The sequence below is a fragment of the Neovison vison genome, chromosome 1, assembly GCF_020171115.1.
Source record: "Neovison vison isolate M4711 chromosome 1, ASM_NN_V1, whole genome shotgun sequence".
Lineage (NCBI taxonomy): Eukaryota > Metazoa > Chordata > Mammalia > Carnivora > Mustelidae > Neogale > Neogale vison.
In genome coordinates this window covers 240,657,036-240,682,026 of record NC_058091.1, presented here as the reverse complement: position 1 = coordinate 240,682,026, position 24,991 = coordinate 240,657,036, and the positions used below count along the sequence as shown (strand labels likewise).

At 39.3% G+C, this 24,991-nt stretch overlaps 1 protein-coding gene across 2 annotated transcripts in view; it reads left to right on the top strand.

Moving 5' to 3' along the window:
• The window catches only part of KDM3B (lysine demethylase 3B), a 69,826-nt gene that overhangs the window by 9,324 nt on the left and 35,511 nt on the right, over positions 1-24,991 (top strand). For both annotated transcript variants that reach the window (XM_044226694.1, XM_044226687.1), the window contains exons 2-7: positions 7,768-7,935; positions 12,189-12,302; positions 13,535-13,640; positions 15,568-15,692; positions 17,501-17,575; positions 19,925-20,524. In XM_044226694.1, coding sequence (XP_044082629.1) covers positions 7,768-7,935; positions 12,189-12,302; positions 13,535-13,640; positions 15,568-15,692; positions 17,501-17,575; positions 19,925-20,524 — 1,188 coding nt within the window. The remainder of the gene's footprint in view (positions 1-7,767; positions 7,936-12,188; positions 12,303-13,534; positions 13,641-15,567; positions 15,693-17,500; positions 17,576-19,924; positions 20,525-24,991) is intronic.

The following is a 24,991-nucleotide window of genomic DNA, read 5'->3' as shown; positions in this document are numbered from 1 at the left end:
CCCCATTCCCCCTGCTTGTGTTTCCTCTCACTGTGTCTCTCTCTGTCAAATAAATAAAATCTGAAACAACAACAACAACAAAAGAAGTATTATTTTAGCATTACATGAATACTTTTTTTTTTTTTAAAAGAAGGAGCATTTACTTATTAAGGCTAAAATACTGTTATCCCTTTTGTCCCAATCCTTCCCTTCTCTCACTGCTACCCCTCCCCCAAAGCTGCAACCAGCTTCTTTTTTTTTTTTTTTTTAAGATATTTATTTATTTGACAGAGAACAATTGGAGGGGCAGAGGGATAAGCAGACTCCCTGCTGAGCTGGGAGCCTGATGCAGGGCTTGATCCTAGGACCCTGAGACCACTACCCACGCTGAAGTTAGATACTCCACCCAGATGCCCCTGCAGCCAGCTTTTTTGCATATAATACATCTTGGAGATCTTTCCTTGTTAGTGTTTTAGATGTACATTTTTTAAAAACTTCTCAGTACTGCTTCATAGTCTGAGTAAAGTGTGTTTAGCCATTCATCTAATATTAAAATACTTTGTAATTTTTATTTTGATCTATTTTAAACTGAGCATTGAGAAGTTTTTCCCAAAAATGGTATTATCTTTATGAAGCATTTTACGATGTCTTCCCCCTGCCCCTTTAAAACTATCAGTGACTCCCCCAAAGCCTATTTCTGGGAACGTTAACCCACATGTGTCCAGGGTAGCAGGCTTATGAAAATAGCTAGGTGACAGACCAGAGGGTATAGTGGAGATTGGTAACTGGGGAGTGCAGACACTGCCTAAAGATGTTCAGTGCAGGGGCGCCTGGGTGGCTCGGTGGGTTAAAGCCTCTGCCTTCAGCTCAGGTCATGATCCCAGAGTCCTCCGATCGAGCCCCATGTCGGGCTCTCTGCTCAGCAGGGAGCCTGCTTCCTCCTCTCTCTCTGCCTGCCTCTCTGCCTGCTTGTGATCTCTGTCTGTCAAATAAATAAATAAATAATCTTTAAAAAAAAAAAGATGTTCAGTGCATATTAAAAACAAACCAACAACAACAACAACAAATCCCACTCTGCTGGCCAAACAAGACACCTTTGCCACCAGATTTCAATGCATCATGCACTAACATGCCAATCAGAGCCCTTACAGCTTACTTACTAATCCTATGGCTGCTGCCTAGAACACTCAATCTACTTTTGTTTCTTTTCCTTTGTACCTGCTGTAAGTCTTCTCTTCTTTCTTTGCCAGAATGCTTGTCCTTTAAGACCCAGCTTGGGTACTACTACCTTTTCTGTGAAACTGTTCTAGTTTCTCAAGGCAGATGCCTTTTCTGGCCTAATGTATCATGTTCCAATCTTTGTTACTGCCCTTGTTACATAGCTCTGTAATCATTTCTTTTTTTTTTTTTTTTCATTTAAGGTTTTATTTATTTGTCAGAGAGGGGAGAGAGAGAGCACGAGCATTAGCGGTGTGGAAAGGCAGAGGGAGAAGCAGGCTCCATGTTGACCCCAATGTGGGACTTGATCTCAGGACCCTGGGATCATGACGTGAGCCAAACGCACAGACTGAGCCACCCAGGTGTCCTGCTCCGTAATCATTTTGGGACTTTTTGTGTTTGTTTTTTTTTAAGATTTTATTTATTTATTTGACAGAGACCGACACAGATAGAGAGGGAACACAAACAGGGGCAGTGGGAGAGGGAGAAGCATGGTTCCTGCTAAGCAGAGAGCCCAATGCGGGGCTTGATCCCAGGACCATAAAATCATTACCCGAGTGGAAGCCAGATGCTTAACGACTGAGCCACCCAGGCGCCCCTCTGTAATCATTTCTGTACCTCTCTGTTAACTCATCTGAGTTAACAGATGAGTCCCTCCTGTCAGTTGCTAGCTTTATTCACCTTGGTATTCTTGGCCCCAGTAAATGCTATGCATTAACATAAGAAGTGTTCTGTTTCTGTTGAGAGTAAATAAATTTTATTAATTGTAGGAAGAATGGCCTTAGGGAGAAACAGAATCCAAATTGATGATTAAACAATAAACATGAGGGGCGCCTGGGTGGCTCAGTGGGTTAAGCCGCTGCCTTCGGCTCAGGTCATGATCTCAGGGTCCTGGGATCGAGTCCCGCATCGGGCTCTCTGCTCAGCAGGGAGCCTGCTTCCCTCTCTCTCTCTCTGCCTGCCTCTCCATCTACTTGTGATTTCTCTCTGTCAAATAAATAAATAAATAAAATCTTTTTTAAGAAATAAATAAATAAATAAACATGAAAACTTATATTACCCATGTTACTACTGTTGATATTATCAATCTTAGGAGAAATTAATTGATCTTTTTAAAAGATTTTATTTATTTATTTTTTTAATTTTTTATTTGACAGAGATCACAAGCAGGCAGAGAGCCAGGTGGGGGCGGGGGTGGGAGGGTGGGGTGGGGTGGGGTGGGGTGGAGCAGGCTCCCTGCTGAGCAGAGAGCCTAATGCGGGGCTCCATCCTGGGACCTTGAGATCGTGACCTGAGACAAAGGCAGAGGCCCAACCCACTGATACACCCAGGTGCCCCCAAATTAATTGATTTTATTAAAGAATTTCTTTTATTTTAATGTCACTAAAATAAATGTAAATCACTTAGATACCATAAAAGGAATTTTGAAATAAAAACAAGAGTGTTACCACTAACTTTCTTTAATGAAATATTTTACATCTAGTCCTTGGATTTTAGCTGTAGCATGTGTAGTTCTATTTGCTACTTCTAATAGTAAAAATTTTTAAAAGACTTTAAGTAATCAACTCAAACTGTCTTAGTCTTATTCTGTTCAGTTGATCAACCTGCCTTAGTCATCTCTGACTCAGTCCAACCACAATCATTGATTTTTGTTAGTTTATATCCCTTCCCCTGTTCTGTGGCCTGGCCACTACCATTTTAAGAGTTCATATTCTAGGTAATTTGATCTGAAATGATTATTTACTTATATGTTCTAACTTCTTCCATTACTCTAGGTAGGAAGTAAAGCACAGTGCTAGGGCCAAAAATAAGCCTCGCTGTTCAGAGAATATGTTTACATTCCATATTGCTCTTTATTTTCCTTTTTCTAAAGACTTACTTTGGAGAGAGAGCAATCAAGTGAGTGGTGGGGAGGGGCAGAAGGAGAGGAAATCCCAAGTGGACTCTGCAATGACTACAGAGCCCTATCTTACCACAGGGGGCTCCATCTCAGGACCCTGAGATCAGGACCTGAGGTCAAACCAAGAATTAGACGCTTAACTGACTGCGCCACCTACGCACCCCTCCATATTGCTCTTAGAACAAATTCATATTGTTAGCTGTGAGGTATAGCTTGATCCCAGAGCATAGAGCACTGCTGTTCTTTTCAAAGTAAATACTTTATTCCATATATGTCCTTTGCCCAGGTGGATTGAGAGATAATTTCCCTTAAGTTAAGTGAGATCTGGCTTTCCAATAACTGAACTTTTCCCTGATGTTTTCAGATAAGTGATGACAGGATTTCTGAATCTAAACTTTATGAATGTTGAAGTTCTTTTGTACTAAGAATAAAAATTGTTACAGCTGTAGTACAATGACTTCTTTCAGCATTCTTGTATTTGTGAGTTGCTATATTTTGTGCCTTATGGGTTGATTTCTTTTTATATGGTTGGCAGATTAGAACTGCAGTGTGGTGCCTGGCCATCACTCAACATGGACCCTCAACCTCTGTTTTTCTGAGTGATGCCCAGTACAGGGCTGTGTCACTCAGAGTCACACACAGCCAGGGCATTTAATACTTCATGCTTCTTTACATGTCATGCAAGACCTTGTGTGTCTTTTAGCCACCTCCTCCTCCTGACATCAGTTATGTAATGGTACCACTCTTGTTCAAAATCCAAGTCATTTTTGCATTTTCCTTTACTCTTTTATCCAGCCAGTCATCGAGCTTGGTGATAGAACTCATGGGTTCTAATAAGCACAAGTCATTTTTTTACTAGTCTCACTGTTCCCACTCTGGGTCATGGAAAAACACTTCCTTTTATCTTCTCCCAACTCCAGTCCATCTATATCCACTGGTAGGTATGTGAATTTCCTTAAACCAACTGCTCTGTTCATATCTTGACCTCAGTTAGAAACCTTTTAATGGCACCTGTGTACATGAATGCACACACACACACACACACACACACAAACACGCAGAAACATCCTCATGCCTCTCATTGGCAGCTGGATGAGGCCCCGGTTTTTTATCCCGGTATTCAGGATCTTCCACCTTGACTCTTAGTTTTTTAGCTTCATCTCCTGTTGCCTTCCTCCACAGTCTGCTTTTATAAGCCTGGCCATCATCCTAGAACTTGATTGGGACTTTTTTTTTTTTTGCCTCAGACCATATAAGTCCCTCAGGACCCTGAGGTGATCTCTCCTGCCTCTGAACATCCCCCATACTTTATTTTACTTTATTTCTCTTTATATTGCCTAAGTAGTGCTTTGCAATTGACCAAAGTGCTTTTGAATCCATTACTTTATTTAAAGTTCACAACCTGTGTGTGAGGGAAGTAAGACAGGTGGGTCTTAACACAAGGCAGGAAGCTAAAGCTTGAGGAGGGAAGAGTGACTTGTCCAGTTTTTTGGTTCATAGAGTGGGGCTAATGCTCAAATCCAAGCCTCCTAGAAGTTACCTCCAGCCTTTGTTTATTGTGCTGCTACTACCTACCTTTCTTGGTGTCTGAGTTTGCCCATAAGTGTACATTTGATTATCTCTTTCTGGTTGTTTGCAAGTTATTTGAAGTTGTGTTTTATTCCCTTGGAATATATGAGTGAGCCCATTCATATATTAAATACGTTGCAATTCAGTGTTCTCTTTCTCTGTAAAAAATCATTCTTCTGCTTTCTGAGCCTTGTTTCCCCTTTGTGTGTGTGTGTGTAAGTAGAAGTGAGCTTACTTATTATAATAAACTAGAGCTTTATATAATTAATTTAATTTCTGGGATAACTTTTCAGCAGTGCACTCCATATCCACAAGTATGCATTGCCTGTGAAGAGATTAAGCCTAATGCTAGGCTACTGTGAAGTGATTTCACACTTCTCAAGTGTGTCCTGAAATTTCATATAATTATACCTATAATTTTGTATATTGACTGGATGGGAACATGTATACCAAGAAAAGCTGATATGAATTCAGCAACAGTTTTAATAGATTCAAATTTTATTCATTCTATCAACATTTTTAAAAAGATTTTATTTATTTATTTATTTATTTGCGATGGGGAGGAGAGCACAGAGGGAGAGAAGCTGACTCCCTGTTGAGCAGAGAGCCCGATGTGGGGCTCAGTCCCATGACCCTGAGATCATGGCCTGAACTGAAGGCAGACGCTTAACCAACTGGGCCACCCAGGTGCCCTTATCAACATATATTTTAAAAATAATAGTACATACATATAGAACACATGTAGTACTCACTATAGGAAATGCTTGGTGCCCCTACTACTTAAAATCTTGGTAACTTCATGTTTCCTAGTTGGAAGTCACTATTATACGGATTTTGGCTTTGTCCTACATCACTCATTGTTGCCTTAAGAAGCTTCTTGTGAGAAATGTCCTACAGTGCCAAACGGTTGGAAAAGCATTGCTTCCCTGGGTAATTGCTTTGTTTTCCTTTTAGACAGTGGGAAGGGCGCTTGGCTTCCTTCCTTGGTTAGAACATGCGACTCTTGATCTCCAGGTTGTAGGTTTAAGCCCCATGTTGGGAACAGAGTTTAATTTAAAGAAGCAAAAGAGGGACGCCTGGGTGGCTCGGTTAAGCTGCTGCCTTCGGCTCAGGTCATGATCCCAGCATCCTGGGATTGAGCCCTGCATCAGGTTCTTTGCTCAGCAGGGAGCCTACTTCTCTCTCGCCTCTGCCTGCCACTCTGCCTGCTTGTGCATTCTCTCTCTCTCTCTCTCTCTGACAAATAAAGAAAGAAAGAAAATCTTTTCAAAAAGAAAAAGATGTAGAAGGTGGGACCTGTGCAGCTGACTTCCCATTTTCAAACTGGCCTTTAAGAAGCTTAGAGCCAGGGACGCCTGGGTGGCTCAGTTGGTTAAGCAGTTGCCTTCGGCTCAGGTCATGATCCCAGCGTCCTGGGATCGAGTCCCGCATCGGGCTCCTTGCTCGGCAGGGAGCCTCCTTCTCCCTCTGCCTGCCTCTCTGCCTGCCTGTGCTCACTCTCTCTCCCTCTCTCTCTGACAAATAAATAAATAAAATCTTTAAAAAAAAAAAAAAGAAGAAGAAGAAGCTTAGAGCCAAAAACATCACTCAGTCAAATAGCCATATAGATCCTTAGGGCCAGCTTAAGTCTTCTGTTTTATACTTTGATAGTGACTTCTGTTGTAGTTTTCTTGGTCTTGATTTTTTTCATTTATATTTTATCATCTTATTGCTTGTGTTTCCCAAAAGGCAACTAAAACTCTGTGAAAATGAACGAACACTCTAGCCCTTCTATGACCAGCTATATCTTAGGACCTGGGTATATCTATTCTAAGTACTGATGCCTATTTGCATAGGTCTAGCTCTATATGCTGCATGTGAAACATGCTTAGAAGTCACAATTTATATAGAAAAGCCAAACCTAAGCATGCTATTTATTAGAAAAATGTAGTTTCATTTAATATGAATCACTTTCCTAAACTTCTTACACTGTCTGCTTAACCATATGTCAAAAGGTGGAGTGTCTCTTGTGGAAGCAAAGCCTTGTTGTTGATAATAACATGCCTCTCCTAACAGGTATGAGATCACTTCAGGCAGGGGTAATTTAAAAAATTCACACACAGAACTGGGAGGGCAGCTTTTTTTCCTCCCACTGTTTATCCTTTTGAGTTTTGTACCATGTGCGTATATCACCTATTCAAAAAATTTATCAAAGAAGTTCACATTTTCAGTAGAAGTGTAAAAAAGTTTTGTCCAGCCTATTAGACCATGAGCTCCTTGAGACCAGGAAATGTGTTCGATTTCTCTATTTCTGAACCTAGTGCAGTGCTTTATACATAGTAAGCCCCCAACTGGTGTGCATTAGATGTAAATTGGAAGGCAAGAGTTAAGATTTCGATAGGATCATGGCTAAAAATTGTTAACTGTGGATGTGCCTCTTTAACTCTGCTACCTTTTTAGAGTGTAGCTGAGCGCAGCTTCCTTGCTGTGAAATAAGATTTTTTTTTATTGAAATTCATTAAAAGAACTTAAAAATGGGGCGCCTGGATTTCTCAGTCGGTTTAGCGTCTGCCTTTGGCTCAGGTCATGATCCCAGGGTCCTGGGATTGAGTCGCCCATTGGGCTCCCTGATCCTCAGGAAGCCTGCTTCTCCCTCTCTCACTCCCCCTTTTTGTGTTCCCTCTCTCGCTGTATCACTCTCTGTCAAATAAATAAATAAAATCCTAAAAAAAAAAAAAAAAAAAAAAGGAACTTAAAAACAACTTAGTAGAGGGGGGCCTGGGTGGCTCAGTCATTAAGTGTCTGCCTTTGGCTCAGGTCATGATCTCAGGGTCCTGGGTTGGAGCCCTGAATCAGGCTCCCTGCTCAGTGGGAAGCCCGCTTCTCCCTCTCCCACTCTCCCTGCTTGCGTTCCCTCTCTTGCTCTGTGTGTGTGTGTGTGTGTGTGTGTGTGTGTGTGTGTGAGTGAGAGAGAGAGAGAGAGAGATGATAGAGAGAAAGAGAGAAATAAATCTCTTTGAAAAAACTGACAACGTAGAATTTTTCCCAGTCACGATTTAATTATTACAGTGTGGGATTTTTCCATATGTGACCTCCAAACTCCTTTTCATCTCTTTTTGCAGATCTTTGTGGAATTTGATGGCTGTAACTGGAAGCAACACTCCTGGGTTAAAGTTCATGCTGAAGAAGTTATTGTGCTTCTGCTGGAAGGATCTCTGGTATGGGCACCCCGGAAGGACCCAGTCCTTGTCCAGGGTACTCGAGTCTCAATCGCACAGTGGCCAGCCCTGGTGAGTGACTTACCGGCTTGGAACATATTTGGGCTTTACTCCTAAGATTTTATTTATAACTGTAACTGTGGTATTTATCCAACAGCTGAACTCTTTAGAATTTCCAAAACTCCAGGCTTATCCCTAACATATTTTTATTCTGAAGTTACTAAAGCAAAACTGGGAGATCTTTTCTCCTTTCTCTTCTGAAACTTACTTTGTTTTATTGAAGTATAATTAACATATAGTGTTTATATTAGTTTTAACTGTGTAATATAATGATTCAGCATTTCTGCATATTACTCAGTACTCATCATACCCATCATACTCATGGTAAGTATACTCTCAATCCTCTTTATTTTACCCCTGCCCCCGACCTCCCTCCCTTCTGGCAACCACCAATTTTTTCTCTGTATTAAAGAGTCTGGGTTTTTTGTCTCTTTTTTCCTTTGTTCGTTCATTTTGTTTCTTAAATTCCACATATGTGTGAAATCATATGGTATTTGCTTTTCTGTGACTTGTTTCGCTTAGCATTATACCCCCTGAGTCCATTCATGCTGTCGCAAATGACAAGATCTCGTTCTTTTTTATGGATGAGTAATACTCCATTTTATGTCTGTGTGTGTTCTTAATCATTTATCTTTGGATGGACATTTAGATTGCTGCTATATCTTTCCTATTGTAAGTGACGCTGCAAGAACCATAGAAGTGCCTGGATCTTTTCAAATTAGTATTTATGTTTTCTCTGGTTAAATGCATAGTAGTGGAATTAATGGATCATCTGATGATTGTATTTTTAATTTTTTGAGGACCTTCCATACTGTTTCCCACAGTAGCTGTAACAGTTTACATTCCCACTGACAGGGCAGGAGGGTTCCTTTTTTTCCACATCCTCACCTGTTATTTCTGGTCTTTTTGATACTATCCATTCTGACAGGTCTTTGATGGTATCTCATTGTGGTTTGATCTGCATTTCCTCGATGAGGAATGATGTTGAACATCTTCTCATGTGTCTGTTGAGCATCTATATGTCTTCTTTGGAAGATTGCCTGTTCAGGTCCTCTGCCCATTTTTAATTGGATTATTTGAGGATTTTTATGGTGTTATGTATTTTGGATATTGACCCCTTATGTAATAGATCATTCTGCAGATACCTTCTCCCATAGAGTAGGTTGCCATGTCATTTTGTTTATGGTTTCCTTTGCTGTGCAAAAGCTTTTTATTTTGGTGTAGTGTTGGTAGTTTCTTTTTGCTTTTGTTTTCCCTTTCCTGAGGAGACATAGCAAGAAAAATGTTTCTATGGCCAGTGTCAACGAAATTACTGCCTGTGTTTTCTTTTATGGTTTCAGGTCTTAACAGTTAGCTGTTTAATCCACTTTGAGTTTATTTTTGTACTGGTGTAAGGGAATGGTTTAGTTTTATTCTTTTGCATGTAGCTGTACAGTTTTCCGAATAGTATTTGTTAAAGAGACTGTGTTTTCCTTATTGTGTATTCTCATGTCCTTTGTCATAGATTAATTGATCATATGAGCTATAAGCATGGGTATATTTCTGGGCTCTTTATTCTTTTCAATTGATCTTTGTGTCTAATTTTGTGCCAGTAGTGAAACTTTCTATATTAGATAATATTTGATACTTTTGTCTCTAAAAATTTTTTTCACCTTTAGTGCCTTCTCCTAGTAAGGTTATGAAACAATGTAATCCTTAAAGTCTTTTCTTTCCATAAGAACTCATTATTTTCCCCCAGCTAGATAAAATTGTCATACAACATTATACAAGTTTGTGAACAACATGATAATTTGATATACATATATATAAACATATATATTGTGAGATGATTGCCACATAGTAAGGTCAGTTAATATATCCACTGGTTCACATAGTTAATATTTGGTATATGTGTGGTCAGAACTTTTAAGATTTACTTTCTTAACAACTTTCAGGTATACATTATTGTTAACTTTAGTTACTGTCCTTACATTAGGCCCCCATAATTTATACCTGAAGATTGTACCATTTCACCACCTTTACCCATTTCACATTCCCTCTGACCCATGGGAATCACCAGTCTCCACTATATCCCTGAGTACCTTTTTTTTTTTTTTTTTTTTTTTTTGGTAGCTTCCACATGTAAATGAGATCATATCTTATTTGTCATTCTGATTTATTTCACTTAGTAAAATACCCTGAAGTTTCATCCCTGTTGTTGTAAGTAGTGGGCTTTCCTCCTCTTGATGGCTGAATAGTATTCCTATGTGTGTACTCACCATGTCATTTTCCTTATCTGTTCATCTGTCACTGGATGCTTAGGTCATTTCCATGCCTTGGCTGTAGTGAATAATGATGCAGTGAATGTGGGGGTGCAGGTAATCTTTTGAAATTTCATTTTTTCAGGTATATACCCAGAAGTATATGATGACTGCAGCATCATATGATAGTTCTGTTTTTAATTTTTGGAGGATCCTCCATGCTGTTTTCCACAGTGACTGCACCAATTTACATTCCCCTTCATTGTGCACAGGGGTTTCCTTTTCTCTACCTCCTTGCTATCCTGTTATTTTTTTGTCTTTGATGATAGCCCTTCTAACAGGTGGGAAATGATGTCTCCTGGTGGTATTTATTTGCATTTCCCTAATGATTAGTGATTGGCAGTCCCCTCCCCACTTTTTTAGAGAGAGAGAGCGCTCTTGGAAGTTGGGGGGGTGGGCAGAGGGAGAAGGAGAGAGAGAATCTCAAGCATGTTTCATGCTCAATGCAGTGCTTGACGTCAGGACCCTGAGATTATGACTTGAGTAGAAATCAAGAGTCAGACAGTTAACTGACTGAGCCTCATAGGAGCACCTATTCAGCCCCTTTTTGTGTACCTTTTGGCCATTTGTATATATTTTTAAGAAAAATGTCTATTTGGGTGATTTCCCCATTTTAAAAATTAGACTATGTATGTTTTTCCTTTGAATTGTATGAATTCCTTATATATTTTGGATATGAATGCTTTACCTAATATATGATTTCTCCCATTCCTTATATTGCCTTTTCATTTTGTTGGTCATTTCTGTGTGTAAGTTAATTTGTTATGGTTTTGCTTGTTTATTTTTGCTTTTGTTGTCTGTGCTTTTTTTTTTTTTTTTCCTGAGTAAGTTTTTGTTTTCTGAAGTCTGACAAAATAGTGCTGTTGGGCGCTTCGGTGAGTCAGTAGGTTAAGCCTCTACCTTCGGCTCAGGTCATGATCTTAGGGTCCTGGGATTGAGGCCCACATGGGGCTCTCTGCTCAGCAGGGAGGCTGCTCCCCCCACCCCTGCCTGCCTCTCTGCCTACTTGTGATCTTTCTCTCTTTGTCAAATGAATAAATAAAATCTTTTTTAAAAAGTAGTGCTGTTAAGTTTAATTCTGAGAGTATCCATTTGTTCATATCCTATTAGTAAAGTAAAGGCATAAATGTTTACTTTTTAGAAAAATCTAATTTTCCTATGGCTAACCAGAGTCCATAATATTCTAAAGAAATATATTTTTTGTATTGATTATACATATCATTATTTACTGTACTGTCTTTTTTTTTTTTTTTAAGATTTTTCTTTATTTATTTGACAGACAGAGATTACAAGTAGGCAGAGAGGCAGGCAGAGAAAGAGGAGGAAGCAGACTCCCTGCTGAGCAGAGAGCCCGATGCGGGCCTCAATCCCAAGACCATGGAATCATGACCTGAGCGGAAGGCAGAGGCTTTAACCCACTAAGCCACTCAGGCGCCCTGTCTCTTCGTTTTTAAGGCCATTTCCAATTGAACTTTTAGAAGAAGCTCAAATGGACCTGGGCCCCTGGGTGACTTCTGTAGGCTGTTTATGAAACAGCAATATGAATTTACCCAGGAACATTTATACCAGTGATTATTTTACAAGTCTCACTAAGATTTCAGGAGTTCTAGAGAAAATAATGGTTTAAGTGTTTATTCTGGGAATTTACTGTAATTTAGCCCTCTTGAAGCCTGACAAGATTAGTCAGATCCCTAGAGGGATTGAGGAATTTCTCATTCTTTGTGCCCTTTTTAGCTGTAAATAAGAGTATTGAGCTGACTTTCTGCTTCTAGTTTGTTCCTCTATTTGTGGGGTAGATGCTGTGTGGGGAATGTTTTTAAGGACTTATGCTTTAGTTTATCTGTATTTACTGGGGGTGAAATATATTAATTTTGGGTATTTTCTCTGAAGTTAGATATGTGGCTGAATTGTTGTCTATTTTCTTGTGCAAGCTCTAATCCATTTCTTGTCCTTTGTCTTTCACAGACTTTCACTCCCCTAGTAGATAAACTTGGTTTGGGTTCTGTGGTTCCAGTTGAATACCTTCTGGATCGAGAGCTTCGTTTCCTGTCAGATGCTAATGGATTACATCTGTTTCAGGTACTTAAACCAGTTGCTCTAGTCTTACTATTATTTTTCTACTTGCTGGTTTTTTTGTTGATTATAAATATGTTGCCCCTTTTGTTTTAGCATTGAAAGAAGTACTTCCTACCGATAATTCCCTGTGCCTTTTTTTTTTTAAGATTTTATTTATTTGCTGGAGAGAGAAAGAGAGTGCAGGCAGGGGGAGCTGCAGGCAGAGGGAGAAGCAGACACCATGTTGAGCAGGGAACCCAATGTGACACTCAATCCCAAGACCCTGGGATCCTGACCTGAACTGACGGCACATGCTTAACCGACTGAGCTACCCAGGCGTCCGTGCCTGTACCAAGTTTCTGTGCTACCACTCAGCTAGTTTATTCACTAGTTGAGGCTTGTTTCCTCTCCTACATACCTACCCTGCCCTGAAACCGCTTAAGACCACAGTCCTAAGGGTCTTCTCAAAAGTTGGCTTCCCAGAGGTGGCTGCTTGTATAACTTAAGGATACATGGGTCATTGGCAGAGAAGCTGGGAGTTTGGGCTGATTCCAAGGAGCATTAAATATTGAAGAGCTTAAGTTTATCTCTATTTACAAAGAAAGGGGTAAGTTAATAGTTTAAACAAACTAGCATCCAAGTTAAAGTTTCAGAATTTATGGATGTTAATATTTATTTCTTACTTGTAAGATTTACTGTCTGAAGATTAAAAATTGGGAGACTTCTAAGAGTTTTGCTGTCTTATTGAAGCAGCCAAGGACAGTTTTTCCTTAACTGTGTTGTGTGAAATATTGATGATGATTTCTTTGTTGATATGTATTCCTCCCTCTTCAGGCCTCACTCCCTCTCGCCACCCTTGCTTTATTCATTCTTGCAGTACTAGTACTTCTGTGAGTAGGCACTCAGTAAATGTTGGATAAATACCAAAATATGCTAAAAGATTTACATGGAATAGGATATTTTGTGGTCAGATATGTGTGAGAAACACTGACCAAAACAAAGTTTTTTCTTCCATGCCTTCTCAGAGCCTTTAATATACTATTGTGTATAGAAATATAGAGTATATCATATTTCCTAAACCTGACTGATACTAGCCTCATTATTTTTTGCAGAACATCTCATTAGACTAGGGTTTTATAGAGCATTCTTTGGCCACACTGGCATAGCACTCCTCAAGGGTATGATTTTTCTAATCTGGTTAGGAACTATTGCTATTCATTTTAATATTTGGTTGTTTCTTCCTTTATCTTTACCAGATGGGAACAGATAGCCAAAACCAGATTCTTTTGGAGCATGCTGCACTGAGAGATACAGTTAATGCTTTGATTAGTGACCAGAAGCTACAAGAGATATTCAGCCGAGGTAAGAACAGGTGTTCTTCTGTCCCTGAATCCTGAATCAGGTATGTGATCAGTGTTGAAAGTGATAGAATGGGGAAGATACCATGCAACTCTAAACATTTGTGCTGCTTTTTGTGAGGAGAGTCAAGAGTATCCAATTAGCTAGATTTCTAGAACAGTTTGAAAAAATAAGATCTCACTCAGACCACTGTTTCCTCTTTAAATTAAGACATAATATCCAGTTTTGTTGTGAGTTTTGTTCTGTTGTGTTTTTTTCCCCCATTTTTAAAATATTTCTGAAGGATAAACTTTGGGAACACCTGGGTCGCTCGGTTGGTTAAGCATCTGACTCTTGTTTTCAGCTCAGGTCTTGATCCTTGGGTCATGAGCTCAGGTCCTGCACTGGGCTCCTTGCTGGGTATGGAACCTACTTGGGGGAGAAAAAAAGGACAAATCTTGTACTAGACACAGTGTTAAGGTACTAGAGCTAGAGAATCTTTGCTGTTATTGAGCTCATTGTCTATGAGGTTCTCAAGAAGTAAAGACTATAACACAAATAACAACTTAGACTGTAAGGTATGTTCATAAAAGAAGGTGTCCACAGGGCGCCTGGGTGGCTCAGTGGGTTAAGCTGTTGCCTTTGGCTCAGGTCATGATCTCAGGGTCCTGGGATCAAGTCCCACATCGGGCTCTCTTCTCAGCAGGGAGCCTGCTTCCCTTCCTCTCTCTGCCTACTTGTGATCTCTCTCTGTCAAGTGAATAAATAAAAATCTTTAAAAAAAAAAAAAAAAAGAAGGTGTCCACAGACTGATTCACCTTAACAACTTGTTATTTTTTAAAGAATGCGAAGGAGAGAATTATTAGCTTTTTCCAGTTCAGATATAGATTTTGCCTGAGATTCCACATAAAGAGTAGACGATCCTTTCCTTCATGTTGGACATCTACTCCTCTTCTTTCTGAGCCTCTTGAAAATCATGATTTTCAGTGAAATAGGGTCTTTGATTCTCTTTTGTCAAACTGTATCTGAATGGGTAAAGGTAGGAAAACTGGTTTATTGGGGGAAGGAGAGTATCAGGATAAAGTGATGTTAAATAATCAAGGAAAAATATGGAGGCAGAAAGAATGTGAGGAAAAAATGGACAGCAGAGAGAAGAAAGTTGAGTGGACAGAATGAGAGGGAGTATGTATGGAAGTATGTATAGAAAAACTGAGGAAACTTAATTATTGTTCTGAGAGATAATAATAATTTAAAATCAGTAATAATTTAGCTATATAGTCTCAAATATATGAGATATGGAGATAAGAGAAACTGTCCTTCGAGAGAAACTATTCTTCTTAGAGGGCCAGCTGAAATTGCAGGATAACATTACCTGCTGATAAAGTAATAGCTTTTAAAACTCTGTGTTCCTAGGAAGACAAGTGCTATATTTGTTCAGTGCTATTATTAGTGCAGAGCCTGGAAACTTCATAAATTGAACTATCCACCTACTGTTACTGAAAGTCAGCAGAGTGTAAATGATTATCTATTCCTATGGTCGCTTAACATACTAGTATACTCAAGTTACTCGCCTTCCATTTTTTTATATGTATATATCAGATCAGATATGTCTGATAGATTTTCTTACTACCTGTAGTTTTTGTTTCTAAGTTTCCTTTCTCTTCCCTGTATTACTTCTACAATGGGAAGATTGAGATAAGGTGAAATCAGATCTGGGAGATGCTAAGAAATCTCCAAAAAACAGAATTTACAAAGATCACTGGGAAAAACTGTGTTTTTGTTTTTAAATTGCTGAGTATGGTAAATCTGAAATTGTTCATTTATTCATCTCCATAAGAGAGAACTGAAAATGCTAAATATTTACACTGTATAGTTTTCCTTATGCTTTTAGAAACAATCATGAACTATAGCTTAGCCAAACATACTCAGTACTGACTGATCTCTCCTTTAGGTCCCTACAGTGTCCAAGGTCACAGGGTCAAAGTATACCAGCCAGAGGGGGAAGAAAGTTGGCTCTATGGTGTTGTAAGCCATCAGGACTCCATCACCCGTCTTATGGAGGTCTCTGTAACAGAGGTGAGGTTTTGATTAATTTCCTCTAAGATTCATCAATCCCCTTACGGAGGGTGGTGTAGAGGAAAGGAGCATTTGACTTTGTATTGGAAGACTCAGATTCTATCTCTGGGTCTTTCACTTAATGACTGTGTGACCTTGAGAAAGGCTGTTCAACTTTCTTAACCTCATTGTTCTTATCTGTAAATTAAGAGATAATTAGGTACTCCCCCAGCCCCACTTCAGCACTGTTTGGGAACTGAGATTATATATTGGAAAGTTCTTTGAAATCTGTAAAACATTAACGTAAAAATGTGAAGTGGTATTGGCCTTATTTTATCATATCCATAAAGGTTACTAGTTTAAAATTCAGTCAGTGAGGATTTGCTTCCGTAATAGTTAACACCACTCCCGTGATGCTAAAAAAAAAAAAAAAAAGAATTGTTTCTAATGAACTAAAGAAAAATAAAGCACAGCATCTAGAGCTACCTGGAGAATTGTCTAGGAAAAACAACAGATAAGTGTTTTGAGGCAAACAAATGTATTCATGCTATCTTTGAATTGGTTTCAGATTTGCCCTTAGCAGTCATGTGTAATATAAGTGTAAATAATTTTACTTAATTCCTTACTGAGTTTTCAAGAATATTACTAATTAATCTTCATTTTAAAATGTGAGAAATAGGGGCGCCTGGGTGGCTCAGTGGGTTAAGCCTCTGCCTTCGGCTCAGGTCATGATCTCAGGGTCCTGGGATCGAGCCCCACATCGGGCTCCCTGCTTGGCGGGAAGCCTGCTTCTCCCTCTCCCACTCCCCCTGCTTATGTTCCCTCATTCACTATGTCTCTCTGTTAAATAAATAAGTAAAATATTTTATAAAGAAATCAATAAAATGTCAGAAATACATATAAATAAAGTAGATATTAGAAAACCCTTTCCCCTAGGCAAATATCACTCCCCTCATTGGTAACTACCATTAATAATTTGGTATGTATTCCATATTCTTTGAAATATCTTGCATTTGTGTGTTGTAATATTTGCATGTTACAAATTTATGTGATAAGCATATGAGCCATACTTTATTAATAAATGAGAATATACAATACATAAAGTTCTATAATTTACCATTTTTACTTAGCTGTAGATTATCAACATCTTTCTATGTAAATATACATAGAAATTTGCCTTATTCTTTTAAGATAGATGCATGCTATTCCACTGAATGTGTATATTATAACTAGTTTAATCTAAAATTGATGGACATTTAAATCATTGCCAGTATTTTCAATAATACAAATAATGTGGTGAATATCCTTGAACATATATTATTATATACTATTTTGCATTACTTATTGAAATAAATTTCTAGGTATATAATTGCTAGATCAAAGGATATGCATATTAAATCTGACCGGGTATCCTTTCAGCTGCTTCTCAGTATTTTTAGTGTTTATTGATAGAGTGGTTCTTTTAATGATTTTTGGTTTTGTAGATTTTTTACTTTCTGATATGTACAGAATAGGAAGATTTTAGAGATGTAGAATATGCAATTAATGTCCCTGAAAGAGACACTTGGGCCTTGAACTCAATTCATTCATTAATTTAACAAATATTTGAGTGCTCATAATATTCCTGACCTTGTTCTGGATGTTGTTATTCTGCCAGTGAATGACATAGTAGAGAACCCTGCTTTCGTGGAGCTTTCATCCTATTAGGGAAGTAGAAATAAAGAGATAATTACATGGATTAGAAGAATACATAATTAAGTCTTTGGACAATGCCTAAATCTTTTTTCCCCCCCTTTTTCATATTTTCTGCTATCCTTCTCCTACTTTAGAGTGGTGAGATCAAGTCCGTAGATCCCAGACTGATCCATGTGATGCTGATGGATAATTCAACTACTCAGAGCGAGGTATAGTAGTCGACTGAGTCTTTGGTCAGACTCATGGTCTTTATTTATCTTGTTATGCAGATTCCTCGTGCGTGTGTTACCCATGGATGTGCTTTGGGCTTCCACTCTGGCCACTGTACATTTCTTGCTCTCTCCAAGTCTTGTCTGGTTAAGAGAATATAGTCTCAAGAAGTGTAGTTGGAGCAAACCCTTTTAATCATGGCTGTGTTGCCTAACCATTTTAGGATTCTACAGCCTAACTATTCGTTCAGGACAGATATATTTGGTATATGTGAAAGATACAGTAGACAGCTAAAGCTGTAATAAGCAGTAGTAATATCCATAACCTGCCTAATAAGAAATGGAGAAGTTGCATCCTTTTTCTTTCCATTAAGTGGTGGTGAGCTCCAAGAAGTCTGAAATTTTGTATCCCAAGAAGAAATAAATCAAACAGGTGCCTAGCTAGTTCAGTGCTCAGCACACAGTGGATTACTACAGTGATTCAGACCAACTCTTGGTTCATTCAGAATTATCATAACCCAAAAAAAGATACGTAATAAACCTGTGCCTAAACCAATCAAGGAATGCCATGTGAATTTCTTTCATTAAGACATTGACAAGATAGCCATCTAGCCACATGTTCCTCGTAGTCTCTTAGCAGTTCTGTAATATTATCGTCTTGGCCATTCCTGCTAAGTGTCTGGTTCTCATCTTTATCCGGTCATTCTTGACTTGATAAAACAGAATCAAGTTAGGAAAAGAAGAATCATGGTTAAATTTAATAGCTCTTTACTATGTTATTATATTGCTACAACTAGGATATGTCTCTTGACTGTTTACATGACTAAAAATATCTTTTACTTTAATGGGTGTTGGGCCCATTTTTATTCCCTTTCTTATTTCTTTCATTCATTAAGTACCTTTTATATGCCATGCACTGTTCCACCGGTCAGATATATCTAGAGAGTACTGGGCTCCATATCTTATGCTGTCTACTCACATGTGAGTAGCTCACCGGAAGAAGATATACATAGATATTAGTGCTCAGGGAGGTTGCAGTGAGCTGAGATTAGCAACTTGGCTGGATGGATAAGACGTAAGATTTCTGTGGTTTTCAGGAGTAGATTACCAAAAGTATGGGGGAAACAGAAGTAAATCTTGAGCTTGGTTAAGAACTGTAGAAGAAATTTAAGGGAGAAAAGATGGAAATGAAGGCATCAGAGAAAAAAAAAAGAACAGAAAAACTAGAACTGGCAAGAAATATAAAATTTGAGGAAGTTGCAGATGTCAGAGCTATAATGCTACAACAAAAATACAGATCTGTACAAAGAAGCTATAAATATTCAGGCACACCAAGATTAGTTTAATGAAGTTGGTGAACATTAATGGCTAAATAACTGTGTCTCACTAGCTTATTGCCACTCCAACACGTTATTGGAGTAAAACTATCTGAAAGTTACCTGAATGAAGCTTAAATAAAAGCATTCCTTCATAGTAGGATCCTGTTCTCATAATGTTCTAGATATAAGTTCTTTCAGCACAAAGATTGCTGGAGTGTTCTAAGCCACCTTCCCCTTGTTCTTGCCAGGAGAGGAGTTTATTTAGGGATAGGAATTGTGTCTTCTAATCTTCCATTTTTCAAGGTTGCTTGGCCTCTCAATTAAGGCACAAGTTAGATTTCATAAGATAGGCTGAAATTATTGGAAGAGCTAAGGGGTTTGGCTGGCTGTTTGGTCTATGGTAGCCCGCCTGTTTTGCTTTCCTTTGTCTAACACTTTGAAATAAGTTCTGGAGATTGTTTGGATATTTAGGGTGCCCACAAGAGCAATCCAGACCTACCTATGTTGGACACACTTTTTCTTTGGTCACAGACACAAATATTGGTCTTTCTATTCTTAAGTTGTCACCAGTTTTTTTAGTGACTTCTGGATAGAGGAGATTTTATATTTCAGTACTTGAAATGCCAGTTTCACTCAAACAAGGATAAAAATACAAAATAAAGCAGATTTCTTTTTACACCAAGGGGCAAATGAGCTCCCATCCTAGCACTAATGGTCTTCTTTTGTAAACTAAATTCCACAAATCTTTCAAACCCTCAAAAAAAGCCCATTTGAGGAAGACTTTTATTTAAGGGAAAGTTCACCAAGTGAGTTAATCTCTCCTAACCATTATCTTAAATACATGTGTAAATTGAGTCATAGGAAGATTGGAGCTTTCTGACTGAGGGGATATCTTAGAGCTGGCGTTCGAACGGAGCAATCTGCCTGCTTTGATTTTCTGCTTCTAGAGATGGGAAAGAGCTAATGGTTTATGGTTTTCACAGGATGGAAGGTTCCTTATAATAAATCTTTTTTGAATTTTGTTTTGTAGGGGGGTACGTTAAAAGCAGTAAAATCTTCCAAAGGAAAGAAGAAGAGAGAGAGCATAGAGGGGAAAGATGGCCGGAGGAGAAAAAGTGCTTCGGACTCTGGGTGTGACCCTGCATCAAAGAAATTAAAAGGAGACAGGGGTGAAGTAGACAGTAATGGGAGCGATGGAGGTGAGGCGAGCCGAGGGCCCTGGAAAGGAGGGAATGCCAGTGGAGAGCCAGGGCTGGATCAGAGAGCCAAGCAGCCACCGACTACATTTGTCCCCCAGATTAATCGCAACATTCGCTTTGCCACTTACACCAAAGAAAACGGCAGGACTCTGGTGGTACAGGATGAGCCTGTAGGTGGGGACACACCTGTACCTTTCACTCCATATTCTCCAGCCACAGGTCAAACATCTTTGGCCCCAGAGGTGGGTGGAGCCGAAAACAAAGAGGCAGGAAAAACACTGGAACAAGTTGGCCAGGGCATTGTGGCTTCAGCAGCTGTGGTCAGTACCGCCAGCTCCACCCCAACCACGGTGAGGATCTCAGACACTGGCCTTGCAGCAGGGACTGGGCCGGACAAACAGAAAGGCGGCCGGTTACAGGCCCCAGGAGAGGTGAGTTGTTTCAGGGGCAGATTTGCAAGATTTGGGTTCATTTTCTTACCCTACTTTAATGTTAACACATTAAATAGCATCTAAAATGCCACAGGGAAGGAGCATTTCTGAGGTTTGCTTAAATTGTACTCTGAACAGTCCTTTACTGCTCGTTGGGCAAATGTGTATATTTTAATAACTTTATTAGCTCTTAAAAGTCACCTGAACAATTGCACTAATCAAAAACTGATTATAAAACCCAGTTTAATGAGATGCTCAAATAGATCTGGTGGGGAATCTTTTTAATTCATTTATCTATTTAGTTCACATAGTGGTTGAGCCTCTACCAGGCCTATGAGAGGCAAGGTTAATGAATTATAGTGTTGGTAACAGTGAACACTATAATTAAGGCTATGTGAAAGCGACTATTACCATCCCCTGTTTTTAGTTCATCATTTTCTGTGATATTTTCCTTTGAGACTAGGTTTCTTTCCATGATTTGATATGGCCATAAAAGTTTCTTTTTTCTTTTTTTTTTTTCTAACTTATTCTTTTTAAGCCTTACCTGGAAATTTTGATGGAATTAATCACAGTAGTATCCAACTTACTATGTTATTTTTCCAGTATACATGTTCCTTCCTGAAATGGAACTTCTGTTAAATACAAGTTAGCATCAAGTTGGCTACCCAATCAAATTTGAAACACTATCAAAATCATTTCTTACATGATGCTAGTCCTTTTTTTTTTTTTTTTTTTGAGACTGGCTGTTTCCTCAAGTTGGAATATGAAATACAAAGACAAAATACTAAATGATTTTTTAAATTACATATAGGAAACTACTGTGTGCTAAGTACTGTATATTATAAACAAAGAATTGAAATCCCTGTTTGAAGGAGCTCACATCTTAAGATGGAATCATTTTAGGTGTAACAGTGCCCAGTAAAACATGGCATATATATTTCACCTGACTCCTTCCTCTCCTGAAAGATGCAGTTTGTGAATCCTTAGTGTGCAGGGATGGGGAGGGAGGTGAAAGGTCCAGGCAGAAGAGGAGAAGGCCTATAAAATGGAAATTTCACGCTATTCATGGTTTGTCCTCTATTGACCAGCATTCCCAAGATAACTAGGTGAGGATCTTATGTGGATTTCCACTGTGTGTAAGTCATCAAATTAATTAAAATCCAGTTCATGTCAAAGGCGATGTAGATGTAAAGGGGGATTACAAAGTAGACCACATTTTATATGCTGCAGGAGGAGACACACTGAATGCTGTTATTCTTGGGGTAGCAAAGCTGAATAGAGAAAGTTTAAAAGGGCATTTTTCCAAACAGGTTGGAGAAGTTTCTGTGACTGTACCAGTGATTTTGGTAATGTGTCGACCTAAGTATTGCCCTGGGATCTGATTTAAAAGTACAGAAATGGAAATTTCCACTGTGAAGTCAAATCTAAAATAGGGACACAGCCCCCAGGAAATTTCTTCTTGCCCTAAAAATTAAGGTGAAATCACTTTGTCATAACTTTCTTACAAGAAAAGGATTTAAAATTTAATCATTTGAAGGAAAGTGAAAGGCCATCCAAATTAGTTTTCATTCATGTGTATATTTTTATTTATTTATTTATTTGACAGACAGAGATTGCAAGTAGGCAGAGAGGCAGGCAGAGAGTGGGGAAGCAGACCCCCTGCTGAGCAGAGAGCCCGATGTGGGTCTCCATTCCGGGACCCTGGGATCACGACCTGAGCCGAAGGCAGAGGCTTCAACCCACTGAGCCACCCTGGCGCCCCAGTGCATTTTTTTTTTTAAGATTTTATTTATTTTAGAGAGGAAGAGTGAGCAAGAGAGGACAAGTAGGGGGATTAGCAAAGGGAGAGAGAGAAGCAGGGTCTCCCCACTGAGTAGGGAGGCCGAAGCAGGACTCGATCCCAGGACCCTGGAATCATGACCTGAGCCAAAGGCAGATGCCTAACCGACTGAGCCACCCAGGTGTCCCAACACTTTAGTGCTTTTAAAAGTTTTTTTAAAAATATGTCATGCATGTAAACCTGGCGATTCACAGACCTGTACCCCTGGGGATAAAATTATATGTTTATAAAAATTTTTTTAAAATGTCATGCAGCACTTCTTTTTAATTTTTATTTTTTAGATTAATTTATTTCAGAGAGAGAGTGCCTGAGTGTGGGGAGGGGCAGAGGGGAAGCAGCTCCTTGCTAAGTACTGAGCCCACTGTGAGGTTTGATTGCAGGACCCTGGAATCATGACCTGAGCCAAAGGCAGAGGCCTCAACCCACTGAACCACCCAAGCACCCCCTGTATATTTATTTTTAAAGAGTAACTTTAGTAGTGAAACCTGAGCTACCCATGCTGGATTGTTGGAGTCGTGCAGGTGTCAAGGCTCCTGCCCAAATTCTGCTAATGAAATTACAGCCAGGGTGGGTGGCTCAGTCAGTTAAGTGTCTGCCTTTGGCTCAGGTCATGATTCTAGGGTCCTGGAATCAGGGCCTGCATCCTGCTCCCTGCTTACCCAAGGGTCTGCTTCTCCCTCCCCTTCTCCCCTCCCCACACTTGTGTGTTCTCTCTTTCTCACTTTCTCTCTATGAGGTTAATAAATTCTAAAAAAAAGAAAGAGAAAGAAACAAAAGCTGGTCATTAGGGTGTGTCTTTCTATTCTCTTCTTTATTATTGGGAGGACATTTAAGGCAGTAGTTGTTGATTGGTGGGAAGGAAAGGAAAAAGAATAATGGGGCGCCTGTCTGGCTCAGTCAGTAGAGCGAGTCTTGATCTCCGAGCCACACGTTGGGTGTCAAGTTTACCTTTAAATAAATTAACAAACAAACAAACTTCAGGTTTTTAATTCAGAAATGCCATGAAGCAGCCTCTGTAGCAGATGTTAACTGGAGGCAAGCCACAGGTACCCTGTGTGGTTCTCATGTGCCTGTGCCACCCTCAAAGTCCTAACCTAGACTCTTGCATATTTAAAGAATACCTTAAGTAAACAACACCCCCCTTTTGGACAATAGCCATTTCCTTTATCTGGAATAATTTTTTGAATTGTGGAAAAGTAACCATTAAATTTACCATTTTAGGAGTGCCTGGGTGGCTCAGTGGGTTAAGCCTCTGCCTTCGGCTCAGGTCATGATCTCAGGGTCCTGGGATCGAGCCCTGTATCGGGCTCTCTGCCTGCCTCTCTGCCTACTTGAGATCTCTCTCTCTGTCAAATAAATAAATAAAATCTTTTTAAAAAATTTTTACCATCTTAACTATTTAAAATGTTATAATACGTGGTATTTAGTACATCCACAGTGTCGTGCAACCGATAGTACTTTCTAGTTCCAAAAATTTTCATCATCCCAGAAGCAAGCCTGATACCCTTTAAGCAGTCCTGAAATAATTTTTGTTACCAATGTTTTAAAATGAATGTCTAGAGATAGCAGTCTCTCCTACCTGAAAGTTGATTTTAAGTGTTCAGACCTGGATGTGTATATGAAGGGGATCCTGCCCTTCTTTACACACACACCTTTTATTCACATGCAGAAGTTAACATTTTCGGGGCGCCTGGGTGGCTCAGTGGGTTAAGCCGCTGCCTTCGGCTCAGGTCATGATCTCAGGGTCCTGGGATCGAGTCCCACATCGGGCTCTCTGCTCAGTGGGGAGCCTGCTTCCCTCTCTCTCTCTGCCTGCCTCTCTGCCTACTTATGATCTCTGTCTGTCAAATAAATAAATAAAATCTTTAAAAAAAAAAAAAAAGAAGTTAACATTTTCAAGGTGAAAAAAAAAGGAATGTTTTTTCATTCTTCAGTTTGTTATGCTGAGTACTTAATGTTTGGTGGGTGTATGAGTATCTGTAGTTCTTCTGTTTGGAGGCTTGTTAGATCCTAATGATAACAAAAGGGTTCAGTGATGAGTGTGCTTTTCTTTTTTTTTTTTTTTTTTTTAAGTTTTTAATGTAGGCTCCATGCCAGGCATGGAGCCCAGTGCAGGGCTTGAACTCACAACCCTGAGATCAAGACCTGAGCCAAGATCAAGGGTCAGATGGCTACCTGACTGAGCCACAGAGGCTCCCCATGAGTGTGCTTTCTATAATTTAATGTCTTTAGGTCTAACTTTAATTGAAACAGATATTCAAGTTTTAGGTTGATTTGGACTCATAAATAAATGGCCAGATTCTAAAACAATCCATCTTGGGGAGTTTCAGACTAATAAAGAGAAATTTTTCCTTAATGTGCAGTGGGCTTGTCATGGGATGGAAGTCACTTTTGTAAGATGGGCAGGTAGTTTAAATTAATCAAAACTTTTAAATAAATCAAAACTTTGACAATAGCTGAGGTCATTGAAGTGGATTAATATTACAGGGCCCCTAAATTCATTTCATAGTAAAAGCTCTGTCTGTCTGTTCAGGAACCCTTTTCTTCTGCTCCTGGTAGAGTTTCCATTGCCAAATAGAAACTAAGAAGCCTACACAGCCTCCTGGAGCTATGATAGCCAGTTGGCT